A 14683-nucleotide genomic window follows, 5' to 3' on the forward strand; every position below is an offset into this window, starting at 1 on the left:
TCTGAGATATTTTATCAACTTTTATTTTCCTTAGTTTTACTAAAATACACACAGCACAACACCCTGGTATAATTTTGGCGTTTTGTTTTTCTTTTCCATTTTCCAGTAGGAACAGGTATTCTGTGGCTTATGCAGCTCAAAAGCCTTGGCTATTAAATGCTACAGTAGAAGAAAATATTACCTTTGGAAGTCCTTTCAACAAACAGAGGTAATTTTGAATGTATAAAATTTAGAACTAAAATGAGAAACTATTTCTAATCCTTATGTTTGGTCCATGGGAACCTTTATAGCCATGACTTCCTTTTTCCCTGCTTGCCTGCCTCCCTCCTCACCACCAGGTCTTCTGAGTCAACTTTTTAAAGAGAAGTCTTAGTGGAAGTCTCAGCCCATCTTGTACATTTATTGAGAACAACTTGTACACCAAACTAAACAGCTGAAATGGAATTGGGGGGCAGGGGGAGTTACTGAAGTTATTGGTAAGTAGAAGGAAAAAAGCAAGGAGCAGAAGGAAAGTTACTGATGGAAAGAAGAATAATGTAGGACCTGAGAGGTCTAGTTACTGAGAGCAGCCAAAACACGCCATCTCTCAACCATCTTTAAATACCACCAGAGTGCACAAAGGCATAACCCTTTCATGAAGCCATCATCTCAGGACTGGGTCTTAAAACCCTAAGTCAAACCTTGAAAGTTAAGAATTAGGTCAGGGGAGAGGCATGAGGAGGGGAGGGAAGAGGAAAGCAGATAGTGTGGGAGGAAGAACCTAAATTACATGGGAACATTTGAGGCCTGGGGAACAAACCAGTCAGGAAAGGATTTATGTGTATTGACAGTGGCAAACTAGTTTATAAATAAAAGCTGAAATGATGTAGTGGAGTGCCTTAAAAGACAACTGGATATAATTCAGTGCATTCTGGGGAGGCGCTGTAAGTTTTAGAAAGGGGAATAGCAAAGTAAATGTGATGTTTAGTCTGGAAGTTTAATGGTGGATACATACAAGATGAATATGAATTAGTAGCAAGGAGACATTTAGATGTTTGTTGGAATAATCGTCCAGGCATGAAGTGTTCATTGCCTACACTTGGGGGTGACTGCAGAAATAGAAAAGAAGAGACGGTTGACAGAAAACCATTCTAGAAAAAGAATGGAAAAGTAAGAGCAAGGAAGAAGAGGGATTATTCAAGAATGACTTTTTAATATTTTAAAACTAGATGATTGAGAAAATGAAACTATGGATATTTTCCCCAGCCTTCCCTATCTCTATGGTTCCCTAAACTTCCAATTTATCATTTCCGGTCCCAGCCTTAGATTTATTTGAGTATTGTCAATCCTGAACACCTTCTATTTCTCCTCCCTTCTGCATGCATGACCATATGCAGACACCCACCTGCAACCTGTGTTTCAACTTGAGTGAGCCTCCTGTTGTCCCTGAGATGCACCATGACCTTTTCACCTTTGTGCAGTTCCTAAAGCTTCCTTTCCCTCATTTTATTCTGGGCAAATTACAACTCATCCTTCTGGGTACAGCTTATGTGTTGCCTCCTTTGCAAAGCCGTCACTAATTTCTCAGAGTGGTCAGCCATTTCTATGTATTCTAGGAGCATTTTACACCTACCTCTGCTGTAGTGCCTAAGGAGATCAATTTTATTATATGTTTCTTTATCAGTCTTCTGCTCCATTTGGTAGTTTTATAAGAGTGGGAACCAATATCTAATTAGCTTTGTGTCCACAAACCCACTGTAGGGGCTAATCTGTACTAAATTGTTCAACAAATGTTGTATTTCGGCTTCCAAGATATTGAACCTGGGACTTACTTTCTGGGCAGTATATTAATAGTGATCTAAAAATTCAAAATAATTTCTCCCAAAGGTACAAAGCTGTTACAGATGCCTGTTCTCTTCAGCCAGATATTGACTTACTACCTTTTGGAGACCAAACTGAAATTGGAGAGAGGGTGAGCTATGTATAGTTTAAACAATAAACAAAAATCTAGAAAAGTCTTCTGGTTGTCTTTAACCTTTAATGGAGCATAATGAAATCTGAGAGTATAGGAGCTGTGTGTTGTCCTAGCGACAGGTTCCAGAAACAGGAGCACAGGAGCTTTAATTCCACTCCTTAAGTATTTGTTGGGTAACCACCATCTATGTAACATCATGCTAGCTACTAGAGAGTTCTTAAGGAATATAATGCAGTTCCTGCCTTTGATCAAATGTATTTTTCCTTACTTGGAGTTGAAATTGAGATTATTTCTGACTTCTTCCACTCTTGTCCACATCTATTTATTCTTGTTAAAGTCTTTTTTTTTTTTTTCTTTGTGTAAACATGTTTTACAGTGATGTCATACTATTCTGGGCAGCTAAAAAATACTTATGCCTGTATATAATCTTTATAACAATTTTGGCTAAAATTTTTTGACCCTTATAGGTTTCAAGTACTGGGCAAAAATTTTATGCATTATCTATGTTTACAGCAAATTTGTTATATGGGTGTTATCATCTTCTGCATATTGCAGCTGAGGAAACTAACCTGAGAAACGTTGAAGAACTTGCCCAGTTAGTGGTGTAGCTGGGATTCATCTAACTCTGTAGTCTGTGTTCTTAATGCCTATTCTTGATTGCAGCACAGTATAGTATTTAAGAGTATGGACTTGTAGTTTCCTCGTGTGTAAAGGGAATGATACCTATATATTGGAATTGCTATAAGGAATAGAAGAAATAAGGAATGTAAAGGCATTCACACAAGCCTAGCACATACCAAGTGCTCCATATAGTTTAAAAATGTTTATAATTAGTATTTGATTATATAAATTATAATTAGTACTTGATATATAGTACTGCTATATAGTTCTGTTGAACATAATTGGTAATATCAAATTTAAGAGGTATATGTTAAGTAAACTACAGACACAATTCACAAAACTAGTAAAAATTCTGGAGTTACTTGCTGTGTTTAGCACTCAACTCACCATGTGTTTGGTTATTGATGTTTTTGTACAGCAGAGCTGTCTATCAGAGTGAAAAAAGGATTTATGTTAACAGTCAAAAATTATCTTAATATAAAGTATTGACCAGTACTTTATAAAGTATTAATATAATTATAAAGCATTGACCAGAAAATAGACAATTTTCATTTTACCTTAACAATGTTATCACAATTTAATTAATAAATTACCATTAATTTAAGATTTTTTAAAAAGAAGTTTGTATTTTAAAGAGAATTTTTACTATTGGAAAGGGTGGATGTTTATGGTTATTTCTTCTCTAGGGCATCAACCTGAGTGGGGGTCAGAGGCAAAGAATCTGTGTGGCACGAGCTCTCTATCAAAATACGAACATTGTCTTTTTGGTGAGAATATGACCTTTATTTCTACCTCATTTTTCCCTCTGGACAAATGAGCCTTTAGAGACAAGTCAAGTGACTGAAGGACAGACAGTTTAACTTCTGAAATCATAAAGAATATAAAGGAAACAAAATTCCATAGTCCAAACATAAGGTTGAAAGTTGGGGTATCCGGATTGGTGTCCAAGTGACTTAGGTGCCCTAAATTGTTGCTTATATGAGTTTCATAACCATGAGGATCATTAATGAAAAAGTCTGTATGGTGTTGGATCAACTGGACAGGATCATGTCTTCTCATTTATATTTGCTGACAAAAAAAGGACTAGAAAATATACTCTTGGTGGACAGAGAGGTAAGTGAGCATAGTACTCCATTACAGTGGTATGCAATTCAAGCTGTGCATGAGCTTTGACTGTGAAGCTTTCTAAAACTATAGAAATTTTGGTACCACTCTCGACCTACCAAATCATAATTTATGGGGATAGAGTCTAGAGTCTGAGTCTTAAAAGAGCTCCTTGGATGAATCTCATGTATATCCTGGGTAAAAAACTTGGTTCTACCTATGGATCCATAAACAGAATTTGATGGTTATGTTGATTATGAATTTTGTTCTAGTTTGGTTCCTCCAGCAGAAGGTAGCCAAAATAACTTAACTTACAAGTATGTATATTAGAGACCAGTAGACTATGTAAATGCATTCTTCCTCTGCCTTCTCCTTCTGTGCAATTATTCACCATTTATAAATCTGGTTTCCAGACTTACTTTAGAGTTTTCACTCCATCTAATATCTAGAAGCTCTTCAAAAAGTAGGTTGGTTTTGGAGTTTCCCACTAAATTTGGATCTATTGCTGGGGATAGGAATAAAATTTGGACACACTGGAAATGGTTAATATCCCTAAGAATACCTGTCCCCAAAATTTTCCAGAAAAACACACCATTAAAACCAAAGCAGCATCTAGCAGTAACTTTTTTTTTTTTATAAAGATTTCATTTATTTATTTGACAGAGAGAGAGAGCACAAGCAGGGTGAGCGGCAGGCAGAGGCAGAGGGAGAAGCAGGCTCCCCGCAGAGCAGGGGGAGCCCGATGCGGGACTCGATCCCAGGACCCTGGGACCATGACCCGAGCCGAAGGCAGTCGCTTAACCAACTGAGCCACCCAGGGGCCCCAGGATCTAGCAGTAACTTATGTAATTGTAAATCCCTTTCACAGTGGATAGACCCATAACTGGCAATGACTTCTCGAATTTGGGGATCATTTAATGGCTGACCTACCTGAAGACCAAATGACTTGGGAATCTGAAAGAGACCCAGGTTCTCTGGGTGTAGTATTCTAACCCTGTTCATTCCATTGCCATCAATTTAATGACCCTTACTTATTTCAGTTGTAGAGTCATGGAATTCAAAGAAGTCATAGGATTAATTTATTGTAGATTCCCATCCATTCTTTGTAGGATTACTTTTCACATCGCCTCTAAGAGCTTTTTTTCAAAAGGACCTGCGCCCAACGTGGGGCTCGCACCCACGACCCTGAGATTAAGAGTCTCGTGCTCTACCGACTGAGCTGGCCGGGCACATGCCTTTAAGAGCTTTTTGATGACTCTCTCTCAAGACAGATTGCTTAACTTCAAGGTGGCCTTTTCCTTGTTGGTCAGTGTATAAATTTCCTATTGCTGCCATAACAAATTGCCATAATTGGTGATTTAAATAATATGTACAATGTGATGGTTCTGTAGATTAGAAGTCCAATATGGATCTCACTGAGTGAAAATCCACGTCAGCAAGACTGTGTTCTCTTCTGGAGGCTCCAGGGGAGAGTCCATTTCCTTGCCTTTTACAACTTCTAGAGGCTGCCCACACTCTTAGGCTCATGGCCACATTCATCATCAAAGCCAGCAACTTTGTATCTCTGACCTTTTTTACTACTCACATCTTCCTCTCTACACAGCTGGGAAAGTTCTCTGCTCTTGAGGATTCATGTAATTAGTTTGGACCTATCTGGATTATCCAGAATAATCTTCCAATCTCAAGGTCTTTAATCTTAATCATATGTGCAAAGTCCCATTTACCATGTAAGGCAACGTATTTACAGGTTCTGGGAATTAGGACACAGACATCTTTGGGAGCTGTTATCCTGCCTACCACGGATAGCTCTTATTGGAAAGTTAGTATATGATTAAAATTTGCTTCTGTGGATTTTTCATTAATTGGTTTTCCTTCTGCTTCTGCAGCAGCATATATTTCTTTTATGCAGCCATATTCGACACTTTAATATTATTTCCACAACTTGCCTTAATTTACTTTTCTCTAAACTAAGCAAGCTTAGTATTTTTAATTCTTCCACAATAATACAATTTCTATAACTTTCGTTAATCCTGGATATAATAGTGCTCGTCAGAGTCCCTTTGAAAAACTGTGTTCTAGATGCACTCTGGTCAGTTCAGATAACCTTTAAACTATTGGATCTTATGATCTAAATATTGTATGTACTTCATTGGAACCTGAAACTGAATAATATTTTAGCAACAAAAAAGATACTGTTTATGTGTTTTAATAATTACCTCAAAATGATATCTTACACTCCATTGTTTAAAAATTCACAAAGCACTCAGTGTTATCCCATCTGATTTTTACAAGTGTGCTGTGAGGGTAGATGGTATCCCCATGTTAGATGAAGAAACATGCATAGAGTTCCTTACCCAAGGACTAATGACTAGTGAGTGGCAAAGTCTGGGCTAGAATAGCTTGTCTGTTGAGTACTGTTTTTCTGATCAGCAAAGATTCTCTGGTATTAAAAATTATATATTACTGTCAAATTACTACCTATATTGTTCTATTTTTCCCTTCCTTTTGCCTTCCCCCCTTTATCTCCTTCTCTTCCTAGCTTCCTCCTTCCATTCCTCCATCTCTCTCTTCCCTTTTCCAACCCTTCCTCTTCCTCCCTTCCTTCCACCCTTCCTTCCCTCCTTCTTTCCATCCATTAATATTTAGTGAATGTCCTCAGTGCCATCTTCTGTGCTGGGTGGAGGAAACAAAGGAGAAAAAGACATTTCTCCTATCTTTAAGGACCTTGAGCAAATAATTACTTGGATGATGTTATGTTTTGCTTTAATTAACTTTATCATATGAGCCTTTGCACAATATCAAAGCCAAGTGGAAACATCTTAAAGATGTTTCAAGTATATTAGTTATTTTTGAAGCTTTATGGCATCTACAAATGTACTGTGTTTATCAGTGAATATACTTATATTATTTTCAAAAGTATATCCATGCAAAGCTTATACTACTTACACATTTTCATTGAATATAGGAAGAATATATTATTGAGAACTGTATATATGTATATAAAAATAAATAATATGCTCTTGAAAATAAAGAATTGTTTATTCATTGAATTAGTCTTTTGACAAATTGTCTTGCTTTCTTTAAAAAAAGTATCTCCCCAAAATATTAATATACAAACTGAATCTTAAGGAATGATTCTCAACTCATCAAACTTAGATTTTTATTAAGTTGTAAAAAATATTACATTTGATTGTAACACCAAGATGCTCCATAATGAAGCTATGGCACATAAATGATAGCAACCACTCTTAAAGGCTTTCTATGATGTAGGCATGATTCTAAGTACATTAACTCACTTAATTCTCAGAACAACCCTATTAATTTTGGCATCATTGCTATTATTATTATTATTATTATTGCTATTTATGAATGAGGATGCTGAGGCTTTGGGGGATAATTTATCCAGAGTCACACAGTAATAGAGAAGCAAGGATACAAACCCTGATGGCCTGATTGCATAGCCTGTATTCTTTTTTTAAATTTTATTTTATTATGTTATGTTAATCACCATACATTACATCATTTAGTTTTTGATGTAGTGTTCCATGATTCTTTGTTTGCGTATAACACCCAGTACTCCATTCAATACGTGCCCTCTTTAATACCCATCACCAGGCTAACCCATCCTTCCACCCCCTCCCCTCTAGAACCTTCAGTTTGTTTCTCAGAGTCCATAGTCTCTCATGGGTCTTCTCCCCCTCTAATTCCCCACCTTTCATTTTTCCTTCCTACTATCTTCTTTTACTTTCTTTTTTTTAACATATAATATATTATTTGTTTCAGAGGTACAGGTCTGTGATTCATCAGTCTTACACAATTCACAGTGCTCACCATAGCACATACCCTCCCCAATGTCTATCACCAAGCCACCCCACCCCTCCCACCCCCCCACCACTCCAGCAACCCTCAGTTTGTTTCCTGAGATTAAGAATCCCTCATTTCAGTGAGATCATATGATACATGTCTTTCTCTGATTGACTTATTTCACTTAGCATAATACCCTCTAGTTTCTTCCACGTTGTTGCAAATGGCAAGATTTCATTTTTTGCTGGTTGCATAATGTTCCATTGTGTGTGTGTGTGTATATATATATATATATATATATATATATATATATATCACATTTTCTTTGTCCATTCATCTGTTGATGGACATCTTTGCTCTTTCCATAGTTTGGCTATTGTGGACATTGCTTCTATAAACATTGGGGTGCACGTACCCCTTCGGATCACTACATTTGTATCTTTGGGGTAAATACCCAGTAGTGCAATTGCTGGGTTGTATGGTAGCTCTATTTTCAACTTTTTGAGGAACCTCCACACTGTTTTCCAGAGTGGCTGCACCAGCTTGCATTCCCACCAACAGTGTAGGAGGATACCCCTTTCTCCACATCCTTGCCAACATCTGTCATTTCCTGACTTGTTAAGTTTAACCATTCTGACTGGTGTGAGGTGGTATCTCATTGAGGTTTTCATTTGGATTTCCCTGATGCCGAGTGATGTTGAGCACTTTTTCATGTGTCTGTTGGTCATTTGTATGTGTTCTTTGCAGAAATGTCTGTTCATGTCTTCTGCCCATTTCTTGATTGGATTCTTTGTTCTTTGGGTGTTGAGTTTGATAAGTTCTTTATAGATTTTGGATACTAGCCCTTTATCTGATATGTCATTTACAAATATCTTCTCCCATTCTGTCGGTTGTCTTTTGGTTTTGTTGACTGTTTCCTTTGCTGTGCAAAAGCTTTTTATCTTGATGAAGTCCCAATAGTTCATTTTTGCCCTTGCTTCCCTTGCCTTTGGCGATGTTTCTAGGAGGAAGTTGCTGCGGCTGAGGTCGAAGAGGTTGCTGCTTGTGTTCTTCTCTAGGATTTTGATGGACTCCTTTCTCGCATAGCCTGTATTCTTAACCACTGCACTCTTGCTTGTTAAGAGATTCCTGGAAGTCACTGAACTCTCACTGTGATGCTTAAAGGGGATTAGCAAAGTATTAATCTTCCACGACTTTATAAGAAAATAATAATAAAATAACACTTCTAAAACACTTTACAGAGACTTCTACAACACTCTTTTATTTGATCTTTGCAACAATTTTATGTGCTGACAAGTCTCTCTATTATCTCCATTTTGCAAATGAAATAACCAAGTTTGAAAAATTACCCAGCATCAGAGAGGTGGAGTCATGACTAAAATTTCAGCCTCTCAACTCAGAGATAATGGACTTTCCATTTGCCTTACTATCTTACACATTTAAAGTCAGAATTTTATAGAAAACCAAACTGAATTATTATTAAAAACTCATTTCTATTTCATGTCCTATTTCTATGTGAAAAGTTCTCAGAATTATTTGGAATAGTTTTGTCTGTATCACAAGGGATTCTTAGGGTTTTATTGGAATCAGAGGCAGTAGGTTGTTTCAGAAACAATCAGATTACCTCTACAATCATTACCTGATTTTTGAAAGTCAATGATTTGCTGGTAGCTTAGTTTTGGTCATTATATCCTTGCTGCTTTATTGGAAATGGAGATAAAGAAACTTTTGTCAGTATAACCCTGATACCAGTGCTATTTTTCCATCTCTGTGGAAACATTACTTTATCCCATATCACTTTCTATTGATATCTGAACTCTCCTTTTTAAAGTAATTCTTAAGTTCCATCATAACTTCTGTTAAAAGAAATTCCATATATTAGCAGTTGGTCTTTCTATCACTTATCCAAAATCTAACAATTAGAAAATTCAAATAAGAGATTTTCTTGTTATTAAAAGAAGCTAAATGACAAGTAAGAAGCTGATGTCTATGATGATTCAAAAAAGAAACTCAATAGATGGTAGTAGAAAGCTAATTCAATCTCTTATTCATACTTCTTCTTGGAACATTTCAAAAATAAATAATGTTCATTAAGATGATCCAGAGGTTCTGAAAAATTTTGAAGTATCTCCCATGTCATCCAAAGAAATTTCAGGACAATCAAGACAATGTATCATTAAGCCCATTTTGTTTAATTATATGTTTAAGATATATATACACACATTAAGATATATATGTATATGTGTATCTATATGTGTGTGTCTGTATAACGAAATCATTTTATTAACTGAAATATTACATAGTCCAAAATGTTGCATTATTTAAATGATTTAAATAAATGAGATTACTGTAAGCATGTCTCTGTGGTTAAATGTATTCCCATAAAAGCCGTTTGAAGACATTAATTATATCACCTCTTTATTCATCACTATGAAATCAGTAGACTGATTTTTTTAAAAGCTATTATAATTTTAAATCACCCTTTAACTATCTAAATGCCTTGCTAGTATTTCTTTTTCATACAGGATTCTCCTAAATACTTTAATAAAGCCTTCTTGCTTATAGTTTCTGCTGATGCAGGCAGAGATTGATGGAGACTTTTGTGAAATTATTGAGCTAATCATACCACTAGTGTAATGACCACATACATGCATTTATTCTAACTTCCAGATATTAATTTCTATCTCGATAGAAATTGTTTCTATATTTCACTGTCCAGATAATTAGCCAATGCAATTTATCTGTATATACACTATGATTGTGCTTACTCAATTGTTTAGAAATTTTTCCCCTGTTGTAATTTTTAAATATTTCAATATGTAACCTATGTGTAGTTGATCGAGTGGACACCTTTTTTGGTCCCATAAGACAAAGTAAAAATTTGTTTCATATTGCATGTATGGAGGACCAACGAAGAAATAAGAATGATGAAGAAGACATTTATGAATTCCTTTTTCATTGTTCCAATCACTCTTCCCAATTCTTTACCAGAAACCTCTACCATTTTGTACTATTTTGTCCCTGAGTTTCTCTCATCCCCTGCCATGAGTGGTGTTTTAATTGGTGATTAATTATCTCTTCACCATCTTCCCTGCATGTCACTTTGCTTTTTAATTCATTGTTTTCTGGAAACATTCCAGTTTTCTCTAGTAGTTCCGAGTTTTCTTCTTTTAAGGATTCCAAAACGTCATGCTGTATTTAACATTATAGAAATAAAACGTATGTTAAAATAATTAACAGGAATGTCATCACCAGGGAATTATTTCCCAAATTATTTTCTAAATGTCTTAATTGATACATAAAAACTTCCTTTCTTCCCAAGATGATTGTTGGTTAGTTCAGTGGTAGGTATGAAATCCTTGTAGTTACTACTATTAATATTGATAATATAATAATAGCTGTCATTAGTTTAGTGTTTATTAGTTACCTGGTACTATACTAAGTACTTTATTTATATTATCTAATTTGATCCAATTAATATTTTTATGCTTTTTTTACCATATATTTTCAAGTCCTTGAATATATCATAATAACTGTTTAAATGGTTATTAATTCTTACATCTGAGTCATAGTTTCTACTGACGGCTTTTTCTCTTGACTATGGCCCAAACTTTCCCATTACTTTATATATCTGTTAATTTTTTCTGTATCCTGGGTATTGTAGGTGATATATTGTAGAGCCCCTAAATTCTTATATTTTCCCATAATGGTAGTTGATTTGTTCTAGCAAAGGTAGTTAACTTGGCTACAGTCAGACTCTACCTGAAATTTCTTTTTTTAATTGAAGTATATTTGACAAATAAAATATATTTAAGATGTACAACATGTAATTTGATATATGCATACATCATGAGAGTTAATCGTTGAGTTAATCAACACATCCATTACCTCACATATTTACATTTTTGGGGGGGGAATGAGAACACGTAACTTCTGCTCTCTTAGCAAATTTCAATTTTACAATACAGTATTACCAACTATAGTCATCCTGTTATACATGAACACAGAATATCTTTCCATTTGTTTGTCTCAATTTTTTTCACCGATGTCCTCAGTGTACAGATTTTCACCTCCTTTATATTCATCTAGGTATTTTAATCTTTTTGAGTGATTGTAAATGGGATTGTTTTCTTAATTTCCCTTTCTATAGTTCTCTCTTAGTGTACGTAAATGCAAATGATTTTTGTGTGTCAATTTTATGTCCTGCAGTTCACTTATTAGTTCTTTTCTTTTTAATTTTTATTATTAACGTGTAATGTATTATTTGGTTCAGGGGTACAGGTCTGTGATTCATCAGTCTTATACAATACACAGCTTTCACCACAACACATACCCTCCCCAAAGTCCATCACCCAACCACCCCATCCCTCCCACCCCCCTCCACTCTAGCAACTCTCAGTTTGTTTCCTGAGATTAAAACTCTTATGGTTTGTCTCCTTCTCTGGTTTCTTCTTGTTTCATTTTTTCCTCTCCTCCCCTATGATCCTCTGCCTCATTTCTCAAATGCCACATATTAGTGAGATCATATGATAATTGTCTTTCTCTGATTGACTTATTTCGCTTAGCATAATACCCTCGTTCCATCCATGTTGTTGCAAATGGTAAGATTTCATTTTTTGATGGTTGCATAATATTCCATTGTATATATATACCACATCTTCTTTATCCATTCATCTGTTGATGGACTTCTGGGCTCTTTCCATAGTTTGGCTATTGTGGACATTGCTGCTATAAACATCGGGGTGCAGGTGCCCCTTCGGATCACTACATTTGTATCTTTGAGGTAAATACCCAGTAGTGCAATTGCTGGGTCGTAGGGTAACTCTATTTTCAACCTTTTGAGGAACCTCCATACTGTTTTCCAGAGTGGCTGCACCAGCTTGCCTTCCTACCAACAGTGTAGGAGGGTTCCCCTTTCTCCACATCCTCACCGACATCTGTCGTTTCCTGACTTGTTAATTTTAGCCATTCTGAATGGTGTGAGGTGGTATCTCATTGTGGTTTTGATTTGGATTTCCCTGATGCTGAGTGATGTTGAGCACTTTTTCATGTGTCTGCTGGCCATTTGTATGTGTTCTTTGCAGAAATGTCTGTTCATGTCTTCTGCCCATTTCTTGATTGGATTATTTGTTCTTTGGGTGTTGAATTTGATAAGTTCTTTATAGATTTTGGATACTAGCCCCTTTTTATTTTTTTAAAGATTTTTTATTTATTTATTTGACAGAGAGAGACACAACGAGAGAGGGAACACAAGCAGGGGGAGTGGGAGAGGGAGAAGCAGGCTTCCTGAGGAGCAGGGAACCTGATGGGGGTCTCGATCCCAGGACCCTGGGATCATGACCTGAGCCGAAGGCAGACGCTAGCGACTGAGCCACCCAGGTGACCCTGGATACTAGCCCTTTGTCTGATATGTTCTAACAGTTTTTTGGTGGATTCTTTAAGGTTTACTACATATAATATTTGTCATCTACAAACATTGACAGTTTTAGTTCTTCCTTTCTGATTTGGATGCTCTTTATTTCTTTTTCTTGCCTATTTGTTCTGGCTAGGACTTCCAGTACTATGCTGAATAAAAGTAATGAGAGTGGACATCTTTTTCTTCTTCCTGATCTTATTGGAAAAGCTTTCAACTGTTCACCATTGAGAATGATTTTAGCTGTGGGTTTGTCACCTGTGGCTTTTATTATGTTGTGATATGCATTTATATCCAAATTTTTGAGAGTTTTTATCATGAAAAGATGTTGAATTTTGTCAAATGCTTTTTCTGCACCTTTTAAGATGATTGTATGATTTTTCTTCCTCATTTTCTTAATGTGATATATCACATTAATTGATTTGCTTGTAATGAACCATCCTTGCATCCCGGGAATAAATCCCACTTGATCATGATGTATATTCCTTTTAATGTACTGTTGAATTTGTTTGCTAATATTTTGTTGAGGATTTTTGCATCTATGTTCATCAAGGATATTCATTTATAATTTTCTCTTCTTGTAATATCCTTATCTGCTTTTGGTATCAGGGTATGCTGACCTTGTAAAATATACAGTGTTTCCTTATTGATTTTCCTTATTTGATTTTTTTGATTTTCTGTCTAGATGATCTATCCATTATTGAAGGTGGAGTATTGAAGTCCCCTACTATTATTGTATTGCTGTCTATTTTTCCCTTCAGATCTATCAATATCTGCTTTACATATTTAGTTGCTTTGATATTTGGTACATATTTATAATTCTTTTATCCTTTTGATAAATTGATCTCTCTATCATTATAAAATGAACTTTGTTTCTTGTTATAGTTTTGGCTTAAAGTCTGTGTATTTGATATAAGTATAGCTACTTCTGCTTTCTTTTGGTTTTCATTTGCATGGGATATCTTTTTTTATCCCTTATTTTTAGTTCATATATGTCCTTAAAGCTGAAGTGAGCCTCTTGTGGACAGCATATTGTCGGGACTTGTTTTTTAATCCACTCAGCCACTCTGTGTCTTTGTTTGGAGAATTTAGTCCCTTTACATTTAAAGTGATTTAATAGGTATGGACTTAGTTTTGCCATTTTATTAATTGCTTTCTGGCTGTGCTGTACTTCCTTTGTTCCTTTCTTCCTCTCTTGCTCTCTTCCTTTGTGATTTGATAATTTTCTATAGTAGTATGCTTTAATTCCTTTGCCTTTTGTGTATAGACTACAGGTTTTTGCTTTGTGATTTCCATGAAACTTACATAAAACATAGTTAAAGCAGTCTGTTTTAATTGAAAATTTAACTGTAAGTACATACAAAAGCTCTGCATTTTTACATACCCCTCACCCTACATTTTGTTTTTGATGTCACAGTTTTAATCTTTTTATATTGTGTATCCACTAATAAAATATTTCTGTGTCTCTTTGACCTTAATATTAGAGTTTTAAGTGATTTACCAACCACTGTTACAATATTAGGATATTCTAACTTAATTATGTATTTACTTTTACTAGTGAGTTTTATGCTTTCATTTGTTTTCTTCTTCCTAAATAGTGTCCTTTCATTTCAGCTTGAAGAACTCCTTTAACATATCTTGTAAGGGCAGTCTAGTGATGATGAAATTCTTCAACTTGTGTTTGCCTGGAAAACTGTCTTTCTTTCAGTTCTGAAGGACCAGTTTGCTGGGTAGAAGATTCTTGGTTGGTAGTTTTTTTTTTTTTTTTTTTCTTTTAGCACTTTGAA

The 14683-nt window shown here is 35.4% G+C and overlaps 1 protein-coding gene across 10 annotated transcripts in view; it reads left to right on the forward strand.

Moving 5' to 3' along the window:
- The window catches only part of ABCC9 (ATP binding cassette subfamily C member 9), a 153512-nt gene that overhangs the window by 88597 nt on the left and 50232 nt on the right, over positions 1-14683 (forward strand). For all 10 annotated transcript variants that reach the window (XM_035028090.1, XM_035028088.1, XM_035028086.1 and 7 more), the window contains 3 exons: positions 107-208; positions 1867-1951; positions 3262-3342. In XM_035028090.1, coding sequence (XP_034883981.1) covers positions 107-208; positions 1867-1951; positions 3262-3342 — 268 coding nt within the window. The remainder of the gene's footprint in view (positions 1-106; positions 209-1866; positions 1952-3261; positions 3343-14683) is intronic.

Source organism: Mirounga leonina, unplaced genomic scaffold (genome assembly GCF_011800145.1).
Source record: "Mirounga leonina isolate KUSES-001 unplaced genomic scaffold, KU_Mleo_1.0 Mir_201, whole genome shotgun sequence".
Classification (NCBI taxonomy): Eukaryota; Metazoa; Chordata; class Mammalia; order Carnivora; family Phocidae; genus Mirounga; species Mirounga leonina.